This window comes from Rhinopithecus bieti, unplaced genomic scaffold, assembly GCF_001698545.2.
Source record: "Rhinopithecus bieti isolate Rb0 unplaced genomic scaffold, ASM169854v2 scaffold_14404, whole genome shotgun sequence".
Lineage (NCBI taxonomy): Eukaryota > Metazoa > Chordata > Mammalia > Primates > Cercopithecidae > Rhinopithecus > Rhinopithecus bieti.
The window spans coordinates 322,109-342,282 of record NW_016807824.1 but is presented as its reverse complement, the minus strand read 5'-3'; the positions used below and the strand labels follow the sequence as shown (position 1 = coordinate 342,282).

General features: G+C 58.0%; 1 protein-coding gene across 1 annotated transcript in view; it reads right to left on the bottom strand.

The window, feature by feature from the left end:
- The window catches only part of OBSCN (obscurin, cytoskeletal calmodulin and titin-interacting RhoGEF), a 178,955-nt gene extending 163,213 nt beyond the window's left edge, over positions 1-15,742 (bottom strand). Inside the window, 11 exon segments of the mRNA XM_017883818.1 lie at positions 434-709; positions 5,524-5,859; positions 7,827-8,102; positions 8,225-8,245; positions 8,434-8,691; positions 9,285-9,551; positions 10,016-10,324; positions 10,681-10,941; positions 11,373-11,642; positions 12,229-13,234; positions 15,610-15,742. Of these exon segments, the coding sequence (XP_017739307.1) occupies positions 434-709; positions 5,524-5,859; positions 7,827-8,102; positions 8,225-8,245; positions 8,434-8,691; positions 9,285-9,551; positions 10,016-10,324; positions 10,681-10,941; positions 11,373-11,642; positions 12,229-13,234; positions 15,610-15,687 (3,358 nt within the window). The 5' untranslated portion in view covers positions 15,688-15,742.
- Positions 15,743-20,174: the final 4,432 nt, after the last annotated feature.

The following is a 20,174-nucleotide window of genomic DNA, read 5'->3' as shown; positions in this document are numbered from 1 at the left end:
AGAAGCCCAAAAAGAGAGTGACCACGGAGGAAAGAATGAGGTTGCAGGTATGGGAGTGAGGCCAGCTGACACCAGAAGAAGAGACAGGCCTATCATCCTGGCCATCCGCCATCCACTGGAGCCATCCCAACTTGGACCTCGGTCAGGTGCACCAATGAGGCCAGTCAGATCCCCCAGCCCCAGCCAACACCGCATGAAGCACAGATGAGCCACCCCTGCTGAGCCCTGACCAAATTCTCAACCTGTAAAATGGTGAGAGGTAAACTGATCATTCTTTCAGGCCTCTAAGTTTGGAGTGATCTGTTACTCAGCAGCAGATAACTAGCTGAAACAGGCCCTTAGGAGGCCACCAAGCACTGTCCCAGCCTATGCTGAAACACTGCCCCCAGGCCTGCTCCCATGAGATGCTCAAACGTCTGCTCGATCAACTGACCTTTGACGTCCAGATGGAAGGACAGCCTCTGGCCCCCAGCCTCGCAGATGTACTCCCCGGCATCCGCCTGGCCTGCCTGCTGCACAACCAGTTTTCGCGTGCAGCCTGTGGCCTCCATGCGCACTTTCGAGCTGGAGCTCAGCTTCTTCCCGTCCTTGTACCACATCACTTCTGTATGGGCCTGGGCCACCTTGCAGCTCAGTGTGGCACTGGCTCCTGCCTCTGCCTGCAGCTTCCTGTGTGCCAGCTGCTCCTTGGCAAACACCGCCTTGGGCTCTGGGGATGGACACAGAAGGATGCACAGTCAGAGACTCCAGCGCACAGAAACTGAAGTTTCAGATGCAGAGGCTGCTCAGGCTGGAGCCCACTGATGACGGGCTGTCTGTGGCCCATGAACAGTGGCCTCACTAACCGCCAGCCAGAGGGTTTGAGCAAGAGAGAACACATATTGGAAGCTTCAAGCATCAGCATGGGGAAGAATTTCCCAAGGCCCATCAGCAACATGTAGCAGATACTCTGGAGTCCAAACATTCCGTAACGCCTTAGAAAAAAGCACCACCCTGGCAGAGTTCCCCTTTGAAAGGAAAAGCTGCTGGTACTGTGTGAAACACCCACATCATGCCCTCGGCACTTATGAAAACTCTGCCTGAGAACCCAGAAAGCCTGGAGAAATAGCAAACGCAGACACCCTCTTGGGTTCACGCTGAAACTCACAGGACATGTGGGAACCTCTCTCCCACAAAACCATGACCCAAACAGATCATCCCCCGGCCACTTCTCCCCTGGTTTGCACTAAAGCCAGAGCTGCTCTGTATCTGTCTGGGGTTTCCCTCAACACAGAGAGGAAACTCATACATTGAAAAATTGCTTATGAGGCCGGGCACAGTGGCTCATGCCTATAATCCTAGCACTTCGGGAGGGCAAGCTGGATGGATCGCTTGAGCTCAGGAGTTCAAGACCAGCCAGGACAACATAGTGAGACCCTGCCTCTACAAAAAATTAAAAAATTAGCTGAGCACAGTGGTATGCGAGTACCCAGCTCCTCACGAGGCAGAGGTGGGAGGATTGCTTGAGCCTGGGAGGTCAAAGCTGCAGTAAGCCCTGACTGTACCACTGTACTCCAGCCTGGGCAACAGAACAAAATCCTGTCTCTAAAAATGAAAATCCCTTATGCTACCTCTTAACTAGGATAACATGTACACATAGTGATATGCACAGATCTGGTGCACAATTCTGTGAGTTCTGACAGATGTGTGCACCTATGTAACCCACACTCCACACCCACACAGCTCCCAGGTGCCTCCCCTACAAAAGCAACCACCATTCTCATTCCTAACCATAGAACCTGTCTTCGAACTTTGAATATATGAAATCAGACAGAACAGTTTTCTTTTTAGGTGCTATCTGTGCCCACTAACTAGCTACAAATACACATGCAGACAAAATAGTATTAAAAACTAGAGTACCACAAAAAAATAAATAAATAAAAATAAGCTAAAACATACCAAAACACCACACCCTACCCCTCCACCTGGCCCCACACCATACCTAGCTCTGCAGAAACTCCAATTTAAAGTCCTTTCATTTTTCCCCGAGTTCTGCCTTCCTATTTCTAAATAATATGTACATGCTGTTGATCAGTGGGTAAGAAAGAATATGCAGAAAATAAAGAAAACATCAATACAATGAACACCCACACACTCCCCACCTGGGAAAGAAAGAAGAACGCCATCACCACTAGTTCCCAGCCCCTCAGAGGTAACCCCAGCCTGAATCCTGGTTTTGGAATCTCCTTTTATTGTCTCGGTATGTGTGTTTATTGAGGGTGAATGTGCAAGTCAGGCTGCTCTGTTCAACCGTTTATCCATGGTGTGACCTGGGACAAAGTGACTTCACCTCTGCACATCGACTTCCTGCTGTCTGGAATAGAATGACCAAGGATTCACACAGGTGAGAGGTGTGGCACTCTAAGAAGAGCATCTCCGGACATTCGAGGCAGGAGACAAACCGCAGCTGCCATGTGTTGCTGCCACTGCGTGTTGTTAACCACTAAACACAGAACGTTAAGCTGTGCTTTGTAACCTGCTTTTCCAGCACAACGCTGAGTGCATCGATCGCCCTTCTTCAGCTGCAATGCGCAGCCCTATGCTCATTTTGACTGCTCTATGGTACTGCAAAGTACACACAGACCCCAACTTCACCCAGTCATTCTTTTTTATTATTATTATTATTATTATTCTACTTTTTTATGTTTTGTAAAGGCAGGGTCTCACTATGTTGCCCAGGCTAGTCTTGAAATTTCTGTCTCAAGTGATCCGCCCTCCTTGGCCTACCAAAGTGTTGGGACTACAAATGTGAGCCACTGCACCCATCCTACAGTTCCCTCTTATTTTTTGGTCCCTGGACAATCCCTTTTTTCAAAGTTCCTTATACATTTGATGTCCCATTTCAAGTCATTTTGTAGAGGGTGGGTTTCTGAACATTTCAATGATGTTCTAGAAAAGACACAACTGGGCCAGGCGCAGTGGCTCACTCCTGTTATCCCAGCACTTTGGGAGGCCAAGGTGGGTGGATCACGAGGTCAGGAGATCGAGACCATCCTGACTAACACAGTGAAACCCTGTCTGTACTAAAAATACAAAAAAATTAGCCAGGCATGGTGGCAGGCACCTGTCGTCCCAGCTACTCGGGAGGCTGAGGCAGGAGAATGGCATGAACCAGGGAGGCAGAGCTTGCAGTGAGCTGGGATCGCGCCATTGCACTCCAGCCTGGGAGACAAAGTGAGACTCCATCTCAAAAAAAAAAAAAAGAAAAGAAAAGAAAAGAAAGAAAGAAAGAAAAGGCACAACTGACCTATGGGGAGAGAATCAGGACAGCAGTTGCCTGGGGCAGGGTGGAGGGGAGACTGCATGAGGGAACTTTCTAGCAGGACAGAGATGCTCAGTACCTTGATGCGGACATGGTGATGCACGGTATCTACATTTTCCAAAATCCCTCAAATGATACACTTAAAATCTGTGCATCGATTACATCTCAAATGTCATTATTAAAAACTTGTTGGGCCAGGCGCAGTGGCTTATGCCTGTAATCCCAGCACGTTGGGAGGCCGAGGCAGGTGGATCATTTGAGGTCAAGAGTTCAAGACCAGCCTAGTAAACATGGCAAAACCCTTGTCTCTACTAAAAATAAAAAATAAAAAAATTAGCTGGGGGTGGTGGCGGGCGCCTGTAATCCCAGCTACTCGGGATGCTGAGGCAGGAGAATCGCTTGAACTTGGAAGGTGGAGGTTGCAGTAAGCTGAGACTGCGCCACTGCATTCCAGCCTGGGCGACAGAGCGAGACTCCACTTCAAAAAGAAAAAAGAATTGTTGGTCACGTGCAGTGGCTCACACCTGTAATTCCAGCACTTTGGGAGGTCAAGGCAGGGGGACTGAGGCCAGGAGTTCAAGACCAGCCTGGGCAACACAGCAAGACTCCATCTCTACAAAAAATTGCTTAAAAAATAACCACGTGTGGTGGCACATGCCTGTGGTTCCAGCAACTCAGGAGGCCAAGTCAGGAGGATCACTTGAACCCAAAAGGTTGAGGCTGCAGTGAGCCAAGATCACATCACTGCACTCCAGCCTGGGTGACACAATGAGACTCCGTCTCAAAACAAAACAAAACAAAAAAACTGTTGGCACCAGAGCTTCCTTAATTTCATGATAACAAAGACAACTTTATATGTGCAATCAGATATTACACTGGAAATTTTAACTCAGGGACCAAGACAAAGTAGATATGATACTCCAACATAGGAAGCCAGGAGAGACAAATCTTGAAAGAAATCAGCAAAAAGAAAAAAAACAACAAAAAATTACCAAAAAAAACCCAACCAGTTTTGCTGATTTGACCCTCTCCCTGCACACAGGGTAGCAGCCACAGCAGTATGGCAGCTACAGAGGAGGGTCTTGGGAAAGGACCTCACTGGATAAGGACGTGCTGCGGGTCCCATCCCCCACCCACGGAGCACTGAGAGGAGAGGGCTGCTCCCCCTACAACCAAGACCAGCACCTCCAGCGGACACACGGAGCACCAGGGCACTACGCTCCTGAGAGCCACCACCATCTTTCCCAATCCCAAACTCAGCAAAGCCACGTGTGTAGCTTGAGATGGGCAGGGGTGGGTTCATTTACCCCATTGGGAATGGCGCCAAAGCTGTCCCAGAGCTGGTCACCAACCACCGGGGCATTCTGCCTCCCACCAAAAAGCCTAAACACTAAGGTGGGAGTGGCCAGAGGCCTCCCCGAATCACACAAGCGACAGATGCACAGGATTTCCTCGGCCAGGATCGGGCTGAGCCAAGGCAGAAGAAGGGGTGTGCAGGAGCGACAGGACTGCCCAGAGGTTCCAGCGTCCTCTGCAGGAAGAAGATGATGTCCGGTGTTTTAGGAAGCAGAGGAAGAGAATGAGGTGGCCCCGAGGAAAGCATGACCTCAGCAGGGCACATGCATGTGGACCCTCAGAGACAGGTGATGGGGCTGCCGATGAACCCACCAGGGGGGCTTACTGTAAAGCCCTGGCGGGGCCCACACAAGGTCATCTTAAGGCAACTCCAGTCAAGCGTGAGCTTCCGGCACCTTCCTGGTTCCTTCTACTCTAGAGGCAGAAGCTGCAGGCAGCAGTGCGGCCAGGAGGGGAAGACAAGGAATGCCGTCCCCACACACTGAGTCTGGGAGCAGAGGGGACACACCAAGGGTCCCCACGGGAGAGGAGACTCCATGGTCAGCTGAGACTGCAGCGCCCTAAACAAAAGGCACAACTGCAGCTCCCTCAGAACAAAGACAAAAGCCACTGGTCTGCGCAAGGTCTCAACCAGGAGCAGAAAACAGGCTTCTGAATAAACATACAAGGGATCCTGCCTAGTGCAGCACGGTGCTCTGTGGGTGTGCACAAGAATGCTGGATTTTCTAACAGAACTGCTGCAGGCAGCACAGCCTTCCCTTACAGGCCAGGAACAGGAGATGCAGAGAGGGGCAGAGGTGCTGAGTGCCAGTGCAGCACACACTCCACCACCTGGACAGGCGCTGACTGTGCCACTAGGGACCCACCTGCAACATCCAAGCAGAAAGAGACCCTCTGTCCCCTGGCCTCACAGCTGTACTCCCCAGCGTCTGCCTGGCCCGCCTGCTGCACCACCAGCCTCCGCGTACAGCCCACAGCCTCCACATGTTTCAGATTGCTGGAGGGCTCAGTTCTCTTGCTTCGCCGTCCTTGGTATACTCGCATAGTCACCTCCGTTCTCTGGTCTGGGCCTATTGACTCGACGTATCAGGCAGCTCAGGCGTACGGCGGACTGGGCCCATATTCGCTTCGGCCGCCATGACGCTCTTTCGGCTGTGTCCGAGCAGCAGCTGCTCCTTTGGCAAAAAACACCGCCTTGGGCTCTGGGATGGATAAGGGGGAAGGTGGGGTCAGAGGCCCTTCCAAGTGAGGTTTGCAGGGCCTGCTTCTTGGTTATCAGATTCTGTACCCCAGGCATGCACAGTCCTGCCACAGGCTCCTCCGTGGTCCGTATGCTCAGGCGTAGCTCTTCCCATGCACAGGCAGCTGTGATGCCCAACCCCTGCCCAGTGAAGGCCCTAGCATGTGCCAGGAGGGCGGGGCGTGTGCCTACGAGAAGCTGTCAATAGGGCCTTGTGGCCTGAGTGTCCTTCGCAGACCCAGCATGCTGTCTCTCTCTCCCCTAAACTCCCGCCCGTCCTGGAGGTCCACCGCCTATGGACACAGGCCATCATGTGGACCAAGACAGAGAGAAGGTTCAGCTTCACAGATGCTCCCGATTACTCAAACGACAGAGAGCAGGCACAGGGTGTGTTCTGCATTGTGAATGAATTGGCCATTGGACTGTGAAAGTTAGAGGGCTGGGCTGGCATGATTTTTAAACTTTTATATATTAAATGCCCACATACCTCCCCCTGGAAGCCAGCAGGATAGTTTTCCAGAGCCTGGCCTTTGGGCCCTCCCTGTCGTGGCATATGTGAGCGGGACCCAGCCCACGGAGGTCCCACAGCCATGCTCCCTGAGAAGCCCTCTGTGTTCCTCCTTCAGCCTCCCAGCCAACATCTCTGGGCCCAGGAGGCTTCCAGAAAGAGCCAGGGCTCAGAGCCACCTACATTCAAATCTTAACCTGTCAAAGACACTCCCATCTGTGGCTCCGCTCAGCCTCAGTCCCCTCATCTTAAAAACGAAGAGAAGGGCTTTAGAAACATTTTTGGCCCAAGCACTTTGGGAGGCTGAGCTAAGAGGATTGCTTGAGACAAGCCTGGGCAACATAGCAAGACCTCATCTCTACAAAAAATACACAAATTAGCTGGGCTTGATAGCGCGCGCCTGTGGTCCCAGCTACTTGGGAGGCTGAGGTGGGAGGATTGCTTGAGTCTGTGAAGTTGAGGCTTCAGTGAGCCGAGATGGCACCACTGCACCCAAGCCTAGGCGGACCCTGTCTCAAAAATATAAAATAATAAAATAAATAAAATACAAAATAAGATAAAAACACATTTTAAATGAAGTGCCCAGCCCTAAGCCTGGCCCACAAACACAAAATACACCAAAGCATCCGCAGAGCTGTGAGTGAGCCCCAACAGCAACAATGAAACACAACAGAAGACAGAGGCCCAGGTGCAGATGGAAAAGATTCTCCTAAAGCCTAAAAAAACCAAGTCCGTGCCCACTTTCCACAATTTCCTTCATGTTATCTTTTCTTATTTTCCACATTTAGATTTTTTACCCATGTAAATATCAGTTTTTCATGTCATTTCTTTTCCCAAACAGAGAAGCAAATGTCCTCTGGGACAAGGCAGCAAACATAAGAAGCTATGTTTGCTCATCCTGGTCTGCCAGCAGAATTCACCAATCCTGGCCCAGTTAGTGAGCACAGCCCTGGGGGACAGAGCGCAGGTTCCCATGTCTCTTGCCTGAAGTACTGCAATTTTAGGAAAGGTAAGTTCAATGATGCAGGCCCCTTCTTCTCCCTGCATGTGAGATAACATCTGGCAGTATTCACGACTGTGCCTCTGTCATCTGTAACCAGGTGCACCCAAGCTGTGAGGAGCTCTGGCTCTACAGGTACCTTCTGAGCAGCTGCAGAGCCTTCCACACCTATGTATGACCTGCAAAACTCTGCTTTGGAGCAACTTAATAGAAAGTTTGAAAGACTCTCTTGGGCCACAATTCTCAAGCCTTCTGAATAAAACTAATTCTTTTAAAACCTTGATTTTTTTTTCAGTTGACACCCTGAACCATTTGCTGGAGAAAAGAAGGGTCAGGAAGATCAATCCTGCTGTGCTGGAGGCAGCCAGATCTGCTCCCTACCCCGCATGGGCTGGGACGCATGCACACACAGTGTGCTCACCAGAGACGCGGAGCCGGAAGTCCACAGAGTCCTCGCCCACACGGCAGGAGTAGGTGCCCTCATCCTGCCTGGTGACTGTGGCTGCCACCAGCCGGTGCCACGTCCCCACATCCTCCTGCAAGAAGCGCTCACCGGAGCAGCCCAGCTCCATGCCATCCTTGTACCAGTGCACGTGGACATGGGCTTCGGAAGTCTCACACTCAAACTGCACCGGGCCCCCAGCCAGGGCATCCACACAGCTGCCTGCCATGTCCTTGTGCAGAAAGCATGGGAGGCCTGCAGGACACAGGGCGGGTCAGGGACTGCAGAGGCCCTGAGCACAAACTCGGCCACAGTGCGAGCTGCCTCCGGCTTCTGGGACCACACAGGAACACCCAGGCTCACCAGGCCAGAGGGACCCTGCTGGGCAAGCAACCAGCCTCGGCCTGCTGAACTCTAACCTTGGACTTGTGGCCCACCAGAGCAACCACCCAGTTACAGAGTCCCTTCTCCTACCAAAGCTGGGCTTGCCCCCACTGCCCTGTCCCTCACTCTCCCCAACCAAAGTCAGAGAACCCCCGCAGAGGCTGCCAGCCTGCCCCCACCCTTGCACGGACAGCTGGTAGGCCAATGCGGCCCCCGCAGCTGACGCACTCATAGAGGCCTGCATCTTCCCGGGCCACATCTCGCACAAGGAGCACCCGCCTCCCGGCCGATGCCTGCACCTCATACTTGGGGCCTGGGGGCACATGCGACCATCCTCAGCAACGTACAGCCGCAGCCTGTCGACAGCTCAGCAGCAGCTGCGGCCTCCCCTCATGCAGCCGAGCCAGCACCTCCCGGGCAGCTGCGGTTGGCGGCTTGTGGAGAGTCAGCCCTGGTGCCGCTGGGGACCGGGTATGCGTGGCCAGAGGGGAATGGATGGAGGGGCACAGAAAGGTGGACAGAGGGGAATGGACGGAAGGGGAGACAAGGAGAGACAGACACGGGGCAGAGAAAGAGATAAAGGGAGGGACCCAGGAGAACAGCACACGAGGATAGACAGGGAGAGGCAGGCAGGGGAGAAAATGGCAGAACAGAGGTCACAAATATACCAGAGAAGCAGAGGAGACGGAGGTGGAACAGCCAGGCATGGGACAGCAGAGACAGAGAGAAGCAGGAAAGAAACAGAAGGGAAAAGATGAACAAGAGAGAGGAGCGAGGAGTGGGAAAGGAGGGAAGGAGGGAGACAGACATGAGGCTCTGCCCAACAGGATCCCTGCAGCCCCAGGCCTTCACCCAGACGCCAGGGACCAGTGCCACCAGCCAGCCTGGGTGAGTCCTCGCACGCCCACCACCCTGCCTGCTTCATCCCGGTGACCTGCAGGCTGAAAGGGTGTCCTGGGGCCCTCAGACCTGTAGCAGCCCTACCTGGAGCCCTGACCCAGCCCACTCTGGAGAAATGAGGCTCAGGGTCCCAGGCTGGGACCCTGCACCTACCCCGGACCTCCATCCGGATGCTGCTCTCAATGCCATTGGCCACGAACTTCAGCTGCGCCCCATGCAGGCTGGCAGGCACCTCCCGGATGGTAAGCATGTGCCAGGTGCGATCACAGTGGATCTCAAACACACTGCTGGCCTTCAGGGCCTGCCCATCCAGGAACCACTCACCCGCTGAGGCCACCGTAAGGTCCACGGAGAAAGTGACCTCGCCACCCTCCACTGCCCGCACTGCCTTCAGCGGTGTCCTCACGGCCAGCTGGGGAGCTGTGGGGCGGGCAGCGTCAGAAAGGGGCCAAAGAGGAGTAGGGAGTGCTGAGGGGGTCTCTGCCTTCCCCTCCTCTTCCTACAGAGCCTGGACCCAAATGTCCCTCCTCCAGGAAGCCCGGCCAGCACACAGAGTGACCATAGCACAAGTCAGGCTCATGAAGGAACAAGGACAAGGTACAGCCACCCCGAGACCCCTCTAGCATCCCCTAAGCCTCACCAGAGTGGGGCAGCCCTGGAGCCCTGTCCCTTGGGTCTGCTGGAGACAGGCAGGCTCCCGGGGGCCCTGTCGTGGGGTCACCTCTCCTTCCCACCATGGAAACTGCATCGGGGCAAGGCCTTGGCAGCCCCCCTCCCCACAGAAGGTCTTCATGAGGCCACTCTGACCTCCCCTGAGGCTGGACCTGGGGCATCCCAGGGCAGGTGAGCAGTCCCGTAGGTTGTAACAGGAAGGCCCCACTTACCCAGGTGGACAGTCCCCGGGAACTCCAGGTAGGGACTCTGACCAAAGCTGTTGAGAGCTGACACTCGGAACTGGAAGTCCCCCTCCTCAGCCACATCAGCCACGGTCAGCTCAGGTGTAGCCACCCATTCAGCATCATGGCACCTCATCCACGTGTAGGTGCCAAGTTTCTTCTTCTCTACCAGGTAGCCGTCAATGGTGACGGGGCGCTCCCCATGGGGTGGTGGGGACCAGCTGAGGATCACGGAACTCTCTGTCTTGGCCTTCACCACAGGATCCACAGGGGGCTGCAGGGGAGGCTTCCTGGGGCCTGTGTGGAGGGTGGGCAGAGGTCACCTACTGGGAGCCTCTTCCTAGCCCTGGGTCTGGAATCACCTGAAGGGGTATCACAGGATCCCCAGCTCTCTTGGGGCTGCTCTGGGAACCTGGACCACTAACCACAACCTCCATCCCTAGACCTGCAGCCACTTCTCTGGCTGCAGCTGAAAGACTGCAGGGGCTCAGGGAGTCTAACCTTGGAGGGCCAGGACTATGGTCTTGCCCCGGCGGCCCTCTGTGCAGCAGCAGGCTGAAGCCCACAGAATTGAGCTAATGGAGGGCAGGGGACTGGGACCAGGGAGACAGCAGGGAACCAACGCCATCCTGGGAGCACCCTCTGGCCCTCACCCGACACGCAGAACTGGGTGGACGTCCAGCAGTCGCCAGCCATAAAGACCACCTGGCCCACATCCTCCAGGCAGCACTGGGAGATGGTCAGTGTGTGGCGCGTGCCCTCTGCGGAGATGGCTACGCGGCCCCCGGTCACCACCTCCTCCTGGTTCCGCACCCAGCGGACGGGGCCCACCGGGACCGCCAGCTCCACGCAAAACATGGCTGTGTCGCCCACGCGCACCGCCGTCTTCCGAGGGAGCTTTCGGAGGAGGTTTCCTGGGGTGGAGGGAGCCCGGCCGGTCAGACCAGCCCCTGCACCCTCCGCTCCAGACTCGCTCCTCCCTCGCCCCCGTCTCCCGGCTGCCTCCAATTCACTCCTCCGCTCAACCCCTTTCCTGTCCCGCCGCCTCAAGTTCCAGCTCGGTCCCGCAAGACCCCTGCCCACTACATCTCCCATTCCCCCTAATCCCCACCCAGTGCCCCGCCCCAGCTTGCTCCTCCGCCCCCACCTTACCTGCCCTTCCCGCCCCAGTCCCGCCCCTGCCTGCCCCGTCCCAACTCGTACCTCGCAAGCCCAGCCCGTCCACACCCTGCCCGTCCCCGTGCCCGCCCAGCCCGTCCGGCCTGGCTCCCCCCGCCTCCCTCTTCGGTGCTTCCTTGCCCCCGCTACCTCCCCGAAGCTGCCCCCCGTGCCCGGCCCCGCCTGCCTTGGACTGCGAGCTCCGCCACCGTGCGGCTGCCCTCCTGCGTCTCGCAGATGTACACGGCGTCGTCATCGGCCGAGACATTGCGCACGGTTAGGCGGCGCTCGGTGCCCTCCTCCTCGATGCCGTACTTGGCGCTCGCCCACAACCGCGTCTCCTCCTTGAACCACGCGGCCTCAGTGGACGGCTGGGGCACCTCGCACAGGAACGTGGCCGACTCCTTCTCCCGCACCTCCAGATCTTGCAGCCGCTTTTTGAAGGGAACCGCGGGCTCTGCCAAGAGAGGAGACTGGTGAGAGGGGCGGGGCCGGAGAGTGCAGGACGAAGGCGGGGTGGAGGGGGGGAAACTGGGGGATTGTGGGCGGGAAAGGAGACTGGAGGATGCAGAGGTGAGGGTGTGGGAAGGAGTAGGGAACAGGAGCAGAGGGACTGGGAGGCTGGAAAGAGGAGGGTGCAGGGTAGAGGAGTGGGGTGGGGAGAGGAGCTAGCAGGAGGCAGAGGGGCCACGGGTTGGGGAGGGCGCAGGGGAGAGTCGGGAAGTTGCGGGGCGGGGAGTAGAAGAGCAGAAAGCAGAGTGGTGGAGGTTGGAGAAGGAGCAGCGCGAAGGAGAGGGCAGGGCTGAGGAGGNCGCGGAGGGGCGGGGCGGGCAGGGGACTGGGTTGGGAAAGCGGGTTGCGGGTCATTAAGGCAGGTCATGGGGCGTCGCCCGCATCTTGCGCACCAGGAACGGACACCTGCAACCCTGGATTCCACGACCGGACAGACGCGGGTGGGAAACTACACCCGCATGGGCGAAAGGACTCAGGTGCAGGGGTTGGGGAAGAGCCTGGGCCCGCGCGCCCCGCACCCAGGAGCTCACCGCGCACTACGACCAGCACGGAGCTGTAGGTCTGGCCCACGAGGTTGGACGCCGTGCAGGTATAGAGGCCGCGGTCCGACTGCTTGCAGAAGAGGATCTTGAGCACGAAGTTCTCCTGCGCGTCCTCGTACACCACGTGGCGCCGGCCCTCGGTCACCAGCTGGCCGTCCTTCTTCCACACCGTCTCGGGCTTGGGCTCGCCGGTCACGTAGCAGCTGAGGCGCGCGTGCTTGCCTTCGGTCACAGTGCAGGTGCGCGTGCCGGTACTTGGCGGTGAGGCCGGGGCGCCCTCGGCGCGCATGGCCTCGCGCCGCCGCTGCAGGTGCGCCAAGAGCGCAGCAGTGGAGGTCCCGGGAGGGCTGGCAGTGTCCGCGGCGTCCGAGTCCACCACGAGCGCAGCAGTGGCGCTGGCGGCGCCCAGCGGGTTCTCGGCGCGGACCTCATAAGTGCCGCCGTCGCGCGGCCGCGCCGCCCGAATGCGCAGCGCACTCGCCTCACCGAGCTCCTCCACGCGCACGCGGGGGCCGTCGGGCTCACCCAGGCGCCGCCCGCCCTTGGACCAGCTCACTGCCGGCTTCGGGGAGCCACCCACGCGGCAGCGGAAGGTGGCCTCTGAGCCCTCGCGCACGCGGATGGACGTGGGCCGCAGCAGGAAGTGCGGCGCCTGCTCGGCGCAGGCGGCCTCCGCGTCCACCTGCAGGCCCACAGCGGCGAAGGCCTCGCCTATGGCATTGCGCGCGCGGCACACGTATTGCCCACTGTCGCCCAGCGCCAGGTCCAGGATAGTGAGGCGGTAGAGGTCGCCGTCCTGGGCCAGACGGAAGCGCGCGCCCGCCGCCACCGGCTGCTGGTCCTTCTCCCAGCTCACCTGTGGCGTGGGATTCCCCACGATCTGGCAGCTAAGGGTGGCGTCCTTGCCCACCGACACCACGAAGGCCTTGGGCCGGGTGAGGAAGCGGGGCGCCCCGCTGAACTGTGGCTGATCCATGAGGGTGGCGGCGGGGACCTGTGAGGAGGTGGGGACGCCCTTAGTGGGGATTGGAATGACGCCCGGTGCACCCCACCGTGCTGCCTGGGGAACCCAGTTCAACACCTCTATACATCCTATTTCCAAACCCCCACTACCCCCCCCGCCTCGCGCCCTGAGGAAGCATCACCGGTTCGCATCGTGGCCCAGGAGTGCCGACTTGCCGCTTTCTGGGCATTTGGGGTTTGGTACCCTCACCTGCAAACGGCTTTTCTAGCCGCTGAGAACATCTCCTTCCCTCTCCCTACCTACAGGGACCCACTGTCCCAGCTACAGTTACTGGAGCACATGTCCTAAACCTACACCCCCCAGCAACCAGGCAGGGCCCCCTCCGTCGCCCTCCCTCGCAATGCCCGCTATTTTCAGTTGCTCCCAGCCTACAAGCTTTGCAGCACCTCCCTGAGGCACGCAGACCTGCCTGGTGCGGCGGGTGTCCTGTCCTACACACTGCTGCCTTTGGGGCCTAAAACTTCAGCTGGCCTGTGTGTCCCCCACACCAAGAAGGGGAGGCTCGCTGAGCCCCAGCAGGCCTGGGTGCAAGAGGCCCACCATGGACACCGGTCTCATGCCCATCTCCTCTGCCTATCACACAACGAAGTCACCGGTTCTCCACCCTGGCAGGCTCCCCTCTGAGCCTCTTCTAGGTGAGCTGCATTCTCTGCCCTGGGCAACGCCCTTACTCCCTCTTCTTCCCCACCCCACCCCCACCCCTAGGGCAGCTCTCCTTCAGCAGCCCCTCCAGGTTGCACTGAGGGGCCAGTCCCGCCTGCAGCTGCCCTTGCTGCAGAGGGTCCTCACCTCTTCTGCAGGGTCACACACCTCCCTCCTCCCCAGGGGCATGCTCATCCACGAGCCTGAAGGACTGGAAACCACTTAGCTGCTTGCTCCCAGGCCCCTCCACTGAGCCCCAGGGTCAGATTGGGATGCAAGGGCAGCAGTCAGATATCTGGCTGGGGAGCATAGCTGGGGGACCCCAGAGTCTGGAGCTGGCAAGGCCAGTAATATCCCCCTGGAAGAGCTGGAGACCTCCAGGCTGAGACCAGCTGGGCCCAACTTGGTCACCCCACAGTTCTCAGCCACACTAGCCAGCTGGACATGCTGTAGGGTTGAGGGTGGACACCTGGGTCCTCCGGGGCACCTCAGTGCCAAAGGCCCCAGGTGACGCTGTCCTTTGACCACTCCAGGCCAAGCCCGGAGGCCAGCCACCCCAGTACAGATCCCCCCATATAGATGGTGTGGGGTGACACTACCCTGCCTGTGCAGCTCTTCTGTAGGAACAGCAGGTGTGAGTGGGCCCCGCTGACACTGGGCTGGCCCGGGGTGCCTTGACTCCCTCCAGCCCTGGCAGGCACAACCACCTCATGGTGGAGAGGCCCCTGCCAGGGCACCTTGCCTGCACTCTCCCTCAGGCCAGAGCCACCAGCTTCTGGGCCTGGGCTGCCCACTGTGGGCTGAGCCAGGGTGACTCTCCTGGGCCCTCCCCCTGGTCCTGCGATTCAGGTAGTTAATCTCCCTTAATCCCCTTGGGCAGTCTGAGGCTGGAGCAGGGCTGGACTGCGGGCAGCAGGTACCAGTCTGCTGACTCACTGTGCAGTCAGCACCTCTGCTGCAGCCCAGCCTCCCCACCCACAGCAGGGCTCTGGGGCTGGGGAGGACCTGGGCAGGGGCCCGCCCACAGCAGGGACTGGGGTCCGAGTTTCACCCTTTCTGGGAATTTGCCTCTATGGGTTCCTCCTAGGACTCAAAGGGTTACTTTGACATCAACTCTCCAGGGCCCACGAGCTCTGGGCTGTCCCCAGCACTCTCCAAAGTCATACAGTCAGGCCAGGTGTAGTGGCAAGCACATGTAATCCCAGCACTGTGGGAGGCAGAGGTGGGAGGATCCCTTGAGCCCAGGAGTTCCAGGCCAGCCTGGGCAAAATGTGCGACCCCATCTCTACAAAAACAATTTTTAAAAAAGTTAACTCAATGTGGTGGCAGGTGCCTGCTGTCCCACCTACTCAAGAGGCTGAGGCAGGAGGATGGCTTGAGCCCAGGAGGTCAAAGCTGCAGTGAGCTATGATTATCCACTGCACTCCAGCCTAGGCAAAAGAGCAAGGCCCAGTCTCTTTAAAAAAAAAAAAAAAAAAAAAAAAAATCATATAGCAGGTCTGTGGGTTCCCCAAAAGCAGAACGGGGTGTTCTCTCCCCCACCCTATGCCACACCCAGAGCCCCAGCTGGCCCTGCCAGGGTCACAGTGGAACAACAGATGAGGCAGCATGTGTGGGTAACCTCTCTGGGCCTAGAGGACTGGGACAGGTCAGGGAGCTCCCGTTACTGCCCATGCTAAAGGGACAGAGGGGCACAGGCTGACCTTGGCCTGGGAAGAGCGGGTAGACACTGAGGTCCTCATCAGCTGCCAGGAACGGCACCATGGCCCTGGGGCCTGCATTCTGTCACCTGGTGCAGACCCAGGAGGCCGACTGCAGGGTCTGGGGGGCTCGTGGCAGCCCCGTCAGGAGGCGTCCCTGCCAGTCAGCAGGCCTAGGGCCAGAGAGGGGCTCACCAAGCAAGGACACTTGAGGATTCAGGAGCCATCCTCCTCCCTGACAACCCGTATCACAGATGAGGAAACAGGCCGAGCAGGAAGGGGGCCATCACGGTCACCCCTGGGGCTCCCAGGAAATCCATCAGGCACTGAGACATCTGCAGAGGCTGTCTTCTTTCTCTGCCACGTTTTGGGTCTGGGCACCCCACGAGCTTCCCCAGGAGGGGCAGACCTCAGCCTCCCAGGAAAGCCTTTTACCCACCATGGACCACACTTGGGCTCCTCAACCCCTCAGAGGCGTCACTCCAACCCCGTGGGACCCCCACCCCCGCAACCATGTACCTGGTGACAGGCCCTGTCCACAGCTGCCCACCCCTCAGCAGCCCCTCCACCCTGACTGTTGCAGAACTTTGCCACTCTGGTCCTCCAGGGGCCCCGGAACCATCATCAGGAAGAATCCAGAGTGGGAGGCAGCTCCCAGGGCGCCACCTTGCCGGCCCTCCCCACCCCTACACAAACAGGCAACCTGGGCAGCCTGTGCTCCTGCGCCCTTCCAGCATGAAGTTCCAAGGGCAGTGTCCCAGGGCTGTGCCTCACCTTAGACCCCACTGGAGGCTTCAAGCGCTCCGGGGAAATTCTTTCCTGGAGTCAGGTGTCAGCGCCCCTCTGGCTGTCCCCTCTGCTGAGCCAACAGGCCCAAAATAGCCCCAGCTGTCAGCAGGCATCTATCTCAGCAGTGCTGGGGGCAGGGCCAGCCAGACCCCCAGGCCGCTCTCTGAGCGAGGGTTAACTCCGGGGTAGAGGGCACGGTGGGTGTAGGGCACTGCCCCAGCTACCCCGCAGCCCCAGACCAGCTTAGTGGCTCCATCCCTATGTGAAGGGCCCAGCTCCGGGGCTGAGGGAGCAGAGGCTGGAACCCCAGCCCGGCCACAGGGAGCTGCACTGTGGCCAGACCCCAAAAGCTTCCCCACTCCCCAGACGTGACCTTTAGTGGAGCCACCCTCCAGGGCACAGAATGGCCCCCACCCTGCCCGGCTCTGTCTCCTCACCTTTCCCTGGGGGGCTCTGGGCAGCACACAGGCCGGGGGTGCTGGCTGGGAGGCGGGAGCTGCCGGGTCTCACCTCCCTCCGAGGGCCCAGGACCAGCAGGCTGCCTACCAGCAGCCCACACTCCAGCCGCTCCTCCAACTGGACGGGGACAAAAGGACAAGCAGACACTGTCAGTTGGAGAAGGCTGGGCCCGCCCCCACCCCACCCCCTGTGCCGGCCAGGCTGGCCCAGCCCAGCTCCAAAATAACCCAGGAGTCACCGTCCCGGATTCAGTTTTACCCTTGGCCCTGTGGGAGGCAAAGGGCAGATGCTCGGGGCCACAGCCAGGGAGGGGGGCCTGTGTCCTCAGCAATGATGGAGGCCAGGGGTCACAGCCAGGGATGCAGGACCCTGTGTCCTCAGCAGTGATGCCAGCCGGGGGGCAACGGCCAGGGACAGGGAACAGACACCTGTGTCCTCAGCAGTGATGGAGGCCGGGGGCCACGGCCAGGGACTGGGAACACCTGTGTCCTCAGCAGTGATGTGGGCCAGGAGCCACAGCCAGGGACGGGGAGACCCTGTGTCCTCAGCAGGGTTGGAGGCCAGGGTTGCCTGTGTCATCAGCAGTGATGCGGGCCGGGGGCCACAGCCAGGGACAGGGGTACCCTTGTCCTTAGCAGTGATGCAGGCTGGGGACCACAGCCAGGGAAGGGGGGACCCTGTGTCCTCAGCAGTGATGCTGGCCAGGGGCCGTAGCTGGCCTGCTCCCCTCACCTCAAACCAGCATCCTGGAGTGTGGGGCAGGAAGGAGCCTGGGGGACCCAGGAAGGCTCTGAGGGAGACAAGGGAACATCCCAAGGGGAGCCCAGGATGGATCTTGAGGCAGCCCCAGTACTGCCCCCAGAGGGGACGCAGGACCACCCCCTAGAAGGACCCAGCACCCACCTGAGGGCCAGCAGTTGAGGGATGGGGGCAGGAGCCTGGTGCACCCTGCTTGGACAGGCCCAGGCCTGTGGCAGGCCGCTGCCCACCAGGGGCCCTCCTAGAGGCCTCAGGTGGGTCTCAGAGTCATCCTTACATGGGAACAGCGGGGTGTCCTGTGAGAACTCAGCCTGCCCGGGGGGAGGGACCAGCCCTGGGGAGAGATGCTGATGGCACCCTGCTTCATACCCAAGAGGGGCTGACCCCGTCCCCACGGCCCTGGCCAGGAAGAAGTGTGGACCAGGCACTAGGCAGGCCCCACAGGGGGAGGAGCAGCCAGAGAGGGTCGCCCAGTGGGAGCCCTGTGCCAGGGTGGGCCCAGGTCCAGAGGAGAAGCTGAGGCTCTACCCACAGGGGCCTCCATGGAGGGAGGAGGGAGCCTGCACCCCGCACCTGGGGGCACCTATCCTGAGGTGTGCTGCCAACAGCTGCCAGCACCAGGGAGCCAAAGAAGGGGCCGGCCGGCCAGGGTCTGAAGCTGGGCCTAGGAGGACAGCTCAGGCTGTGGCAGGAGGGAGGGTGGGGAAGACAGGGGTGCTCGGAATCTGCTCTGTGCCTCCAGGCTTCGCCCCATCCCTGATCCAGTGCCAGGCCTCTATGTCCTCACAGGGTACCCCAGGCTCTTCCAGGTAATGGCCAACATCTCTCATGTGTCCTCAATCGGAAAGAGGGCAAGGGTCTCTGGAATAACGGTCATGCCATTATGCAGCCTTATCTCATGACTGATCACCTCCAAAAGCTCACGTTCTAATCCTGTCACCCTGGGGGTGAGCATTTCAACGTGTGAATCTTCAGGACACACATTCAGACCACAGCACCAGGAAGAAAGGAAAGGCTGGAAAGAGAGCCCACTCTCCCACAGGAGCTTGGCCCTGAGCTGCCTCAGCCATGCAGAAGTGTTTGTGCACCATGTATGCTCCAATACATGCCCCACTCCCTCCTGGACAGGGCAGTGGAGGGTGCAGAAAGGATGGCTGTGCGGGCCAGCCCCCTGCAGGTCCTCCTGGACCTGGGAGAAGCGATGCCCCCACAGCCTCCCGGAGCGGCCTGCCCTCCTGACACTCTTCACTGCTGCCTGCTCCGCTGCATCTCCAAACACCACTGCTAGCCATCAGGCTGGATTTTCTGCCTCCTTCACAGGACCTCTGTTGTTCCTTATTTCCCTGCAATGTATTTGTTGAAGACAGTGGGATATTTGCACAACAGAGCTTCTGGAGGCACTGCGCCCAGGGTGTCCTTCATACCATGGAAGGCCACGGGACGCAGTGGCTGGCCATGGACCTTGCCTATTCCTGGCTGGAATCCACTGCAAAGAGAACTTTCATGGAGCTGCTGTCTGTTCAAAGGGGTACAGGTGAAGAAGGAGCAGACACAATTTCCTGAGGGAAGCAAATGTCACTGTGTCCCTTGAGTTGCCAGCTCCCACAGAGATGTCCCGCGATGAGCCCTCCTCCCAGGGACTTTCGCAGCTGGGTGGGCTGGCATCCTGGGTGCAGTTTAACTGAAGGGGGTGTTCTCATAGCCACCTCCCAAGGCCTGAGGGATGGTGGGTCTGGAGGCCTCAGACCTGCGTCTGAGGCCTAGGTGATGGGGTGGCTGGACCCCGTGTGCCCACGAATTATAGGCAAAAAAAACTAAGTCCCACAGGGTTTCCTGAACATTTTATGATCCCCAAGTCATATCTGAACATGTCAAGAATCTCTGGTGTCTTGGCTTGGGTATAAAGATGAAGTTCTTTCCTCCTCTGTATTCTAGGAGGAAAGAGGGTTTTCATTCCCTTCTGAATGTTAGGAAGGAAGGCATTTTCCATCCTTAACCAGCTTGTAGATGACACACATTCAGCAAATGCACACTCCCAGCAGCACTGAAAGAACACACAGGTGTGCCACACTTTTGTGTTCATAAGGCCTTTTCATGTCAGCATCTTATTAGATATTCCCAAACAAGGGTGTTTTTTAATCTTATAGAAGAGGGGCCTGAGGCTCACAGGGTGAAAACAATTTGCTTAAGCCTACACAGCAGTTGTGCTGGCAACATTTCTCCAAATGAGAAGCAGCCTTTGTGGTCACAGAGATGTGACTGCTAAGCGCATTGTCCCACCCTGAAGGAGATCCTTCCTCAACAAGAAGACATTAGCACAAAGACTGATGAAGTCTGTAGTTTCTTTTTTTTTTTTTTTTTTTTTTAAGCATAAGGGGTTAAATAATCTTGTGAGGATGCAAATTGCAAATGCCAAGTTTGAAAAAAGCTGCCCAGATGGAAATCTGCTTGCATTTGTGCAAGCAGATAGGTGAGGGGTTTTTATTATACTGCCGCGTCCCCTACCTGCCCCAGCTTTATTGAGTTATAATTGACAAGCAAAATTGTTTATACTTAAAGTG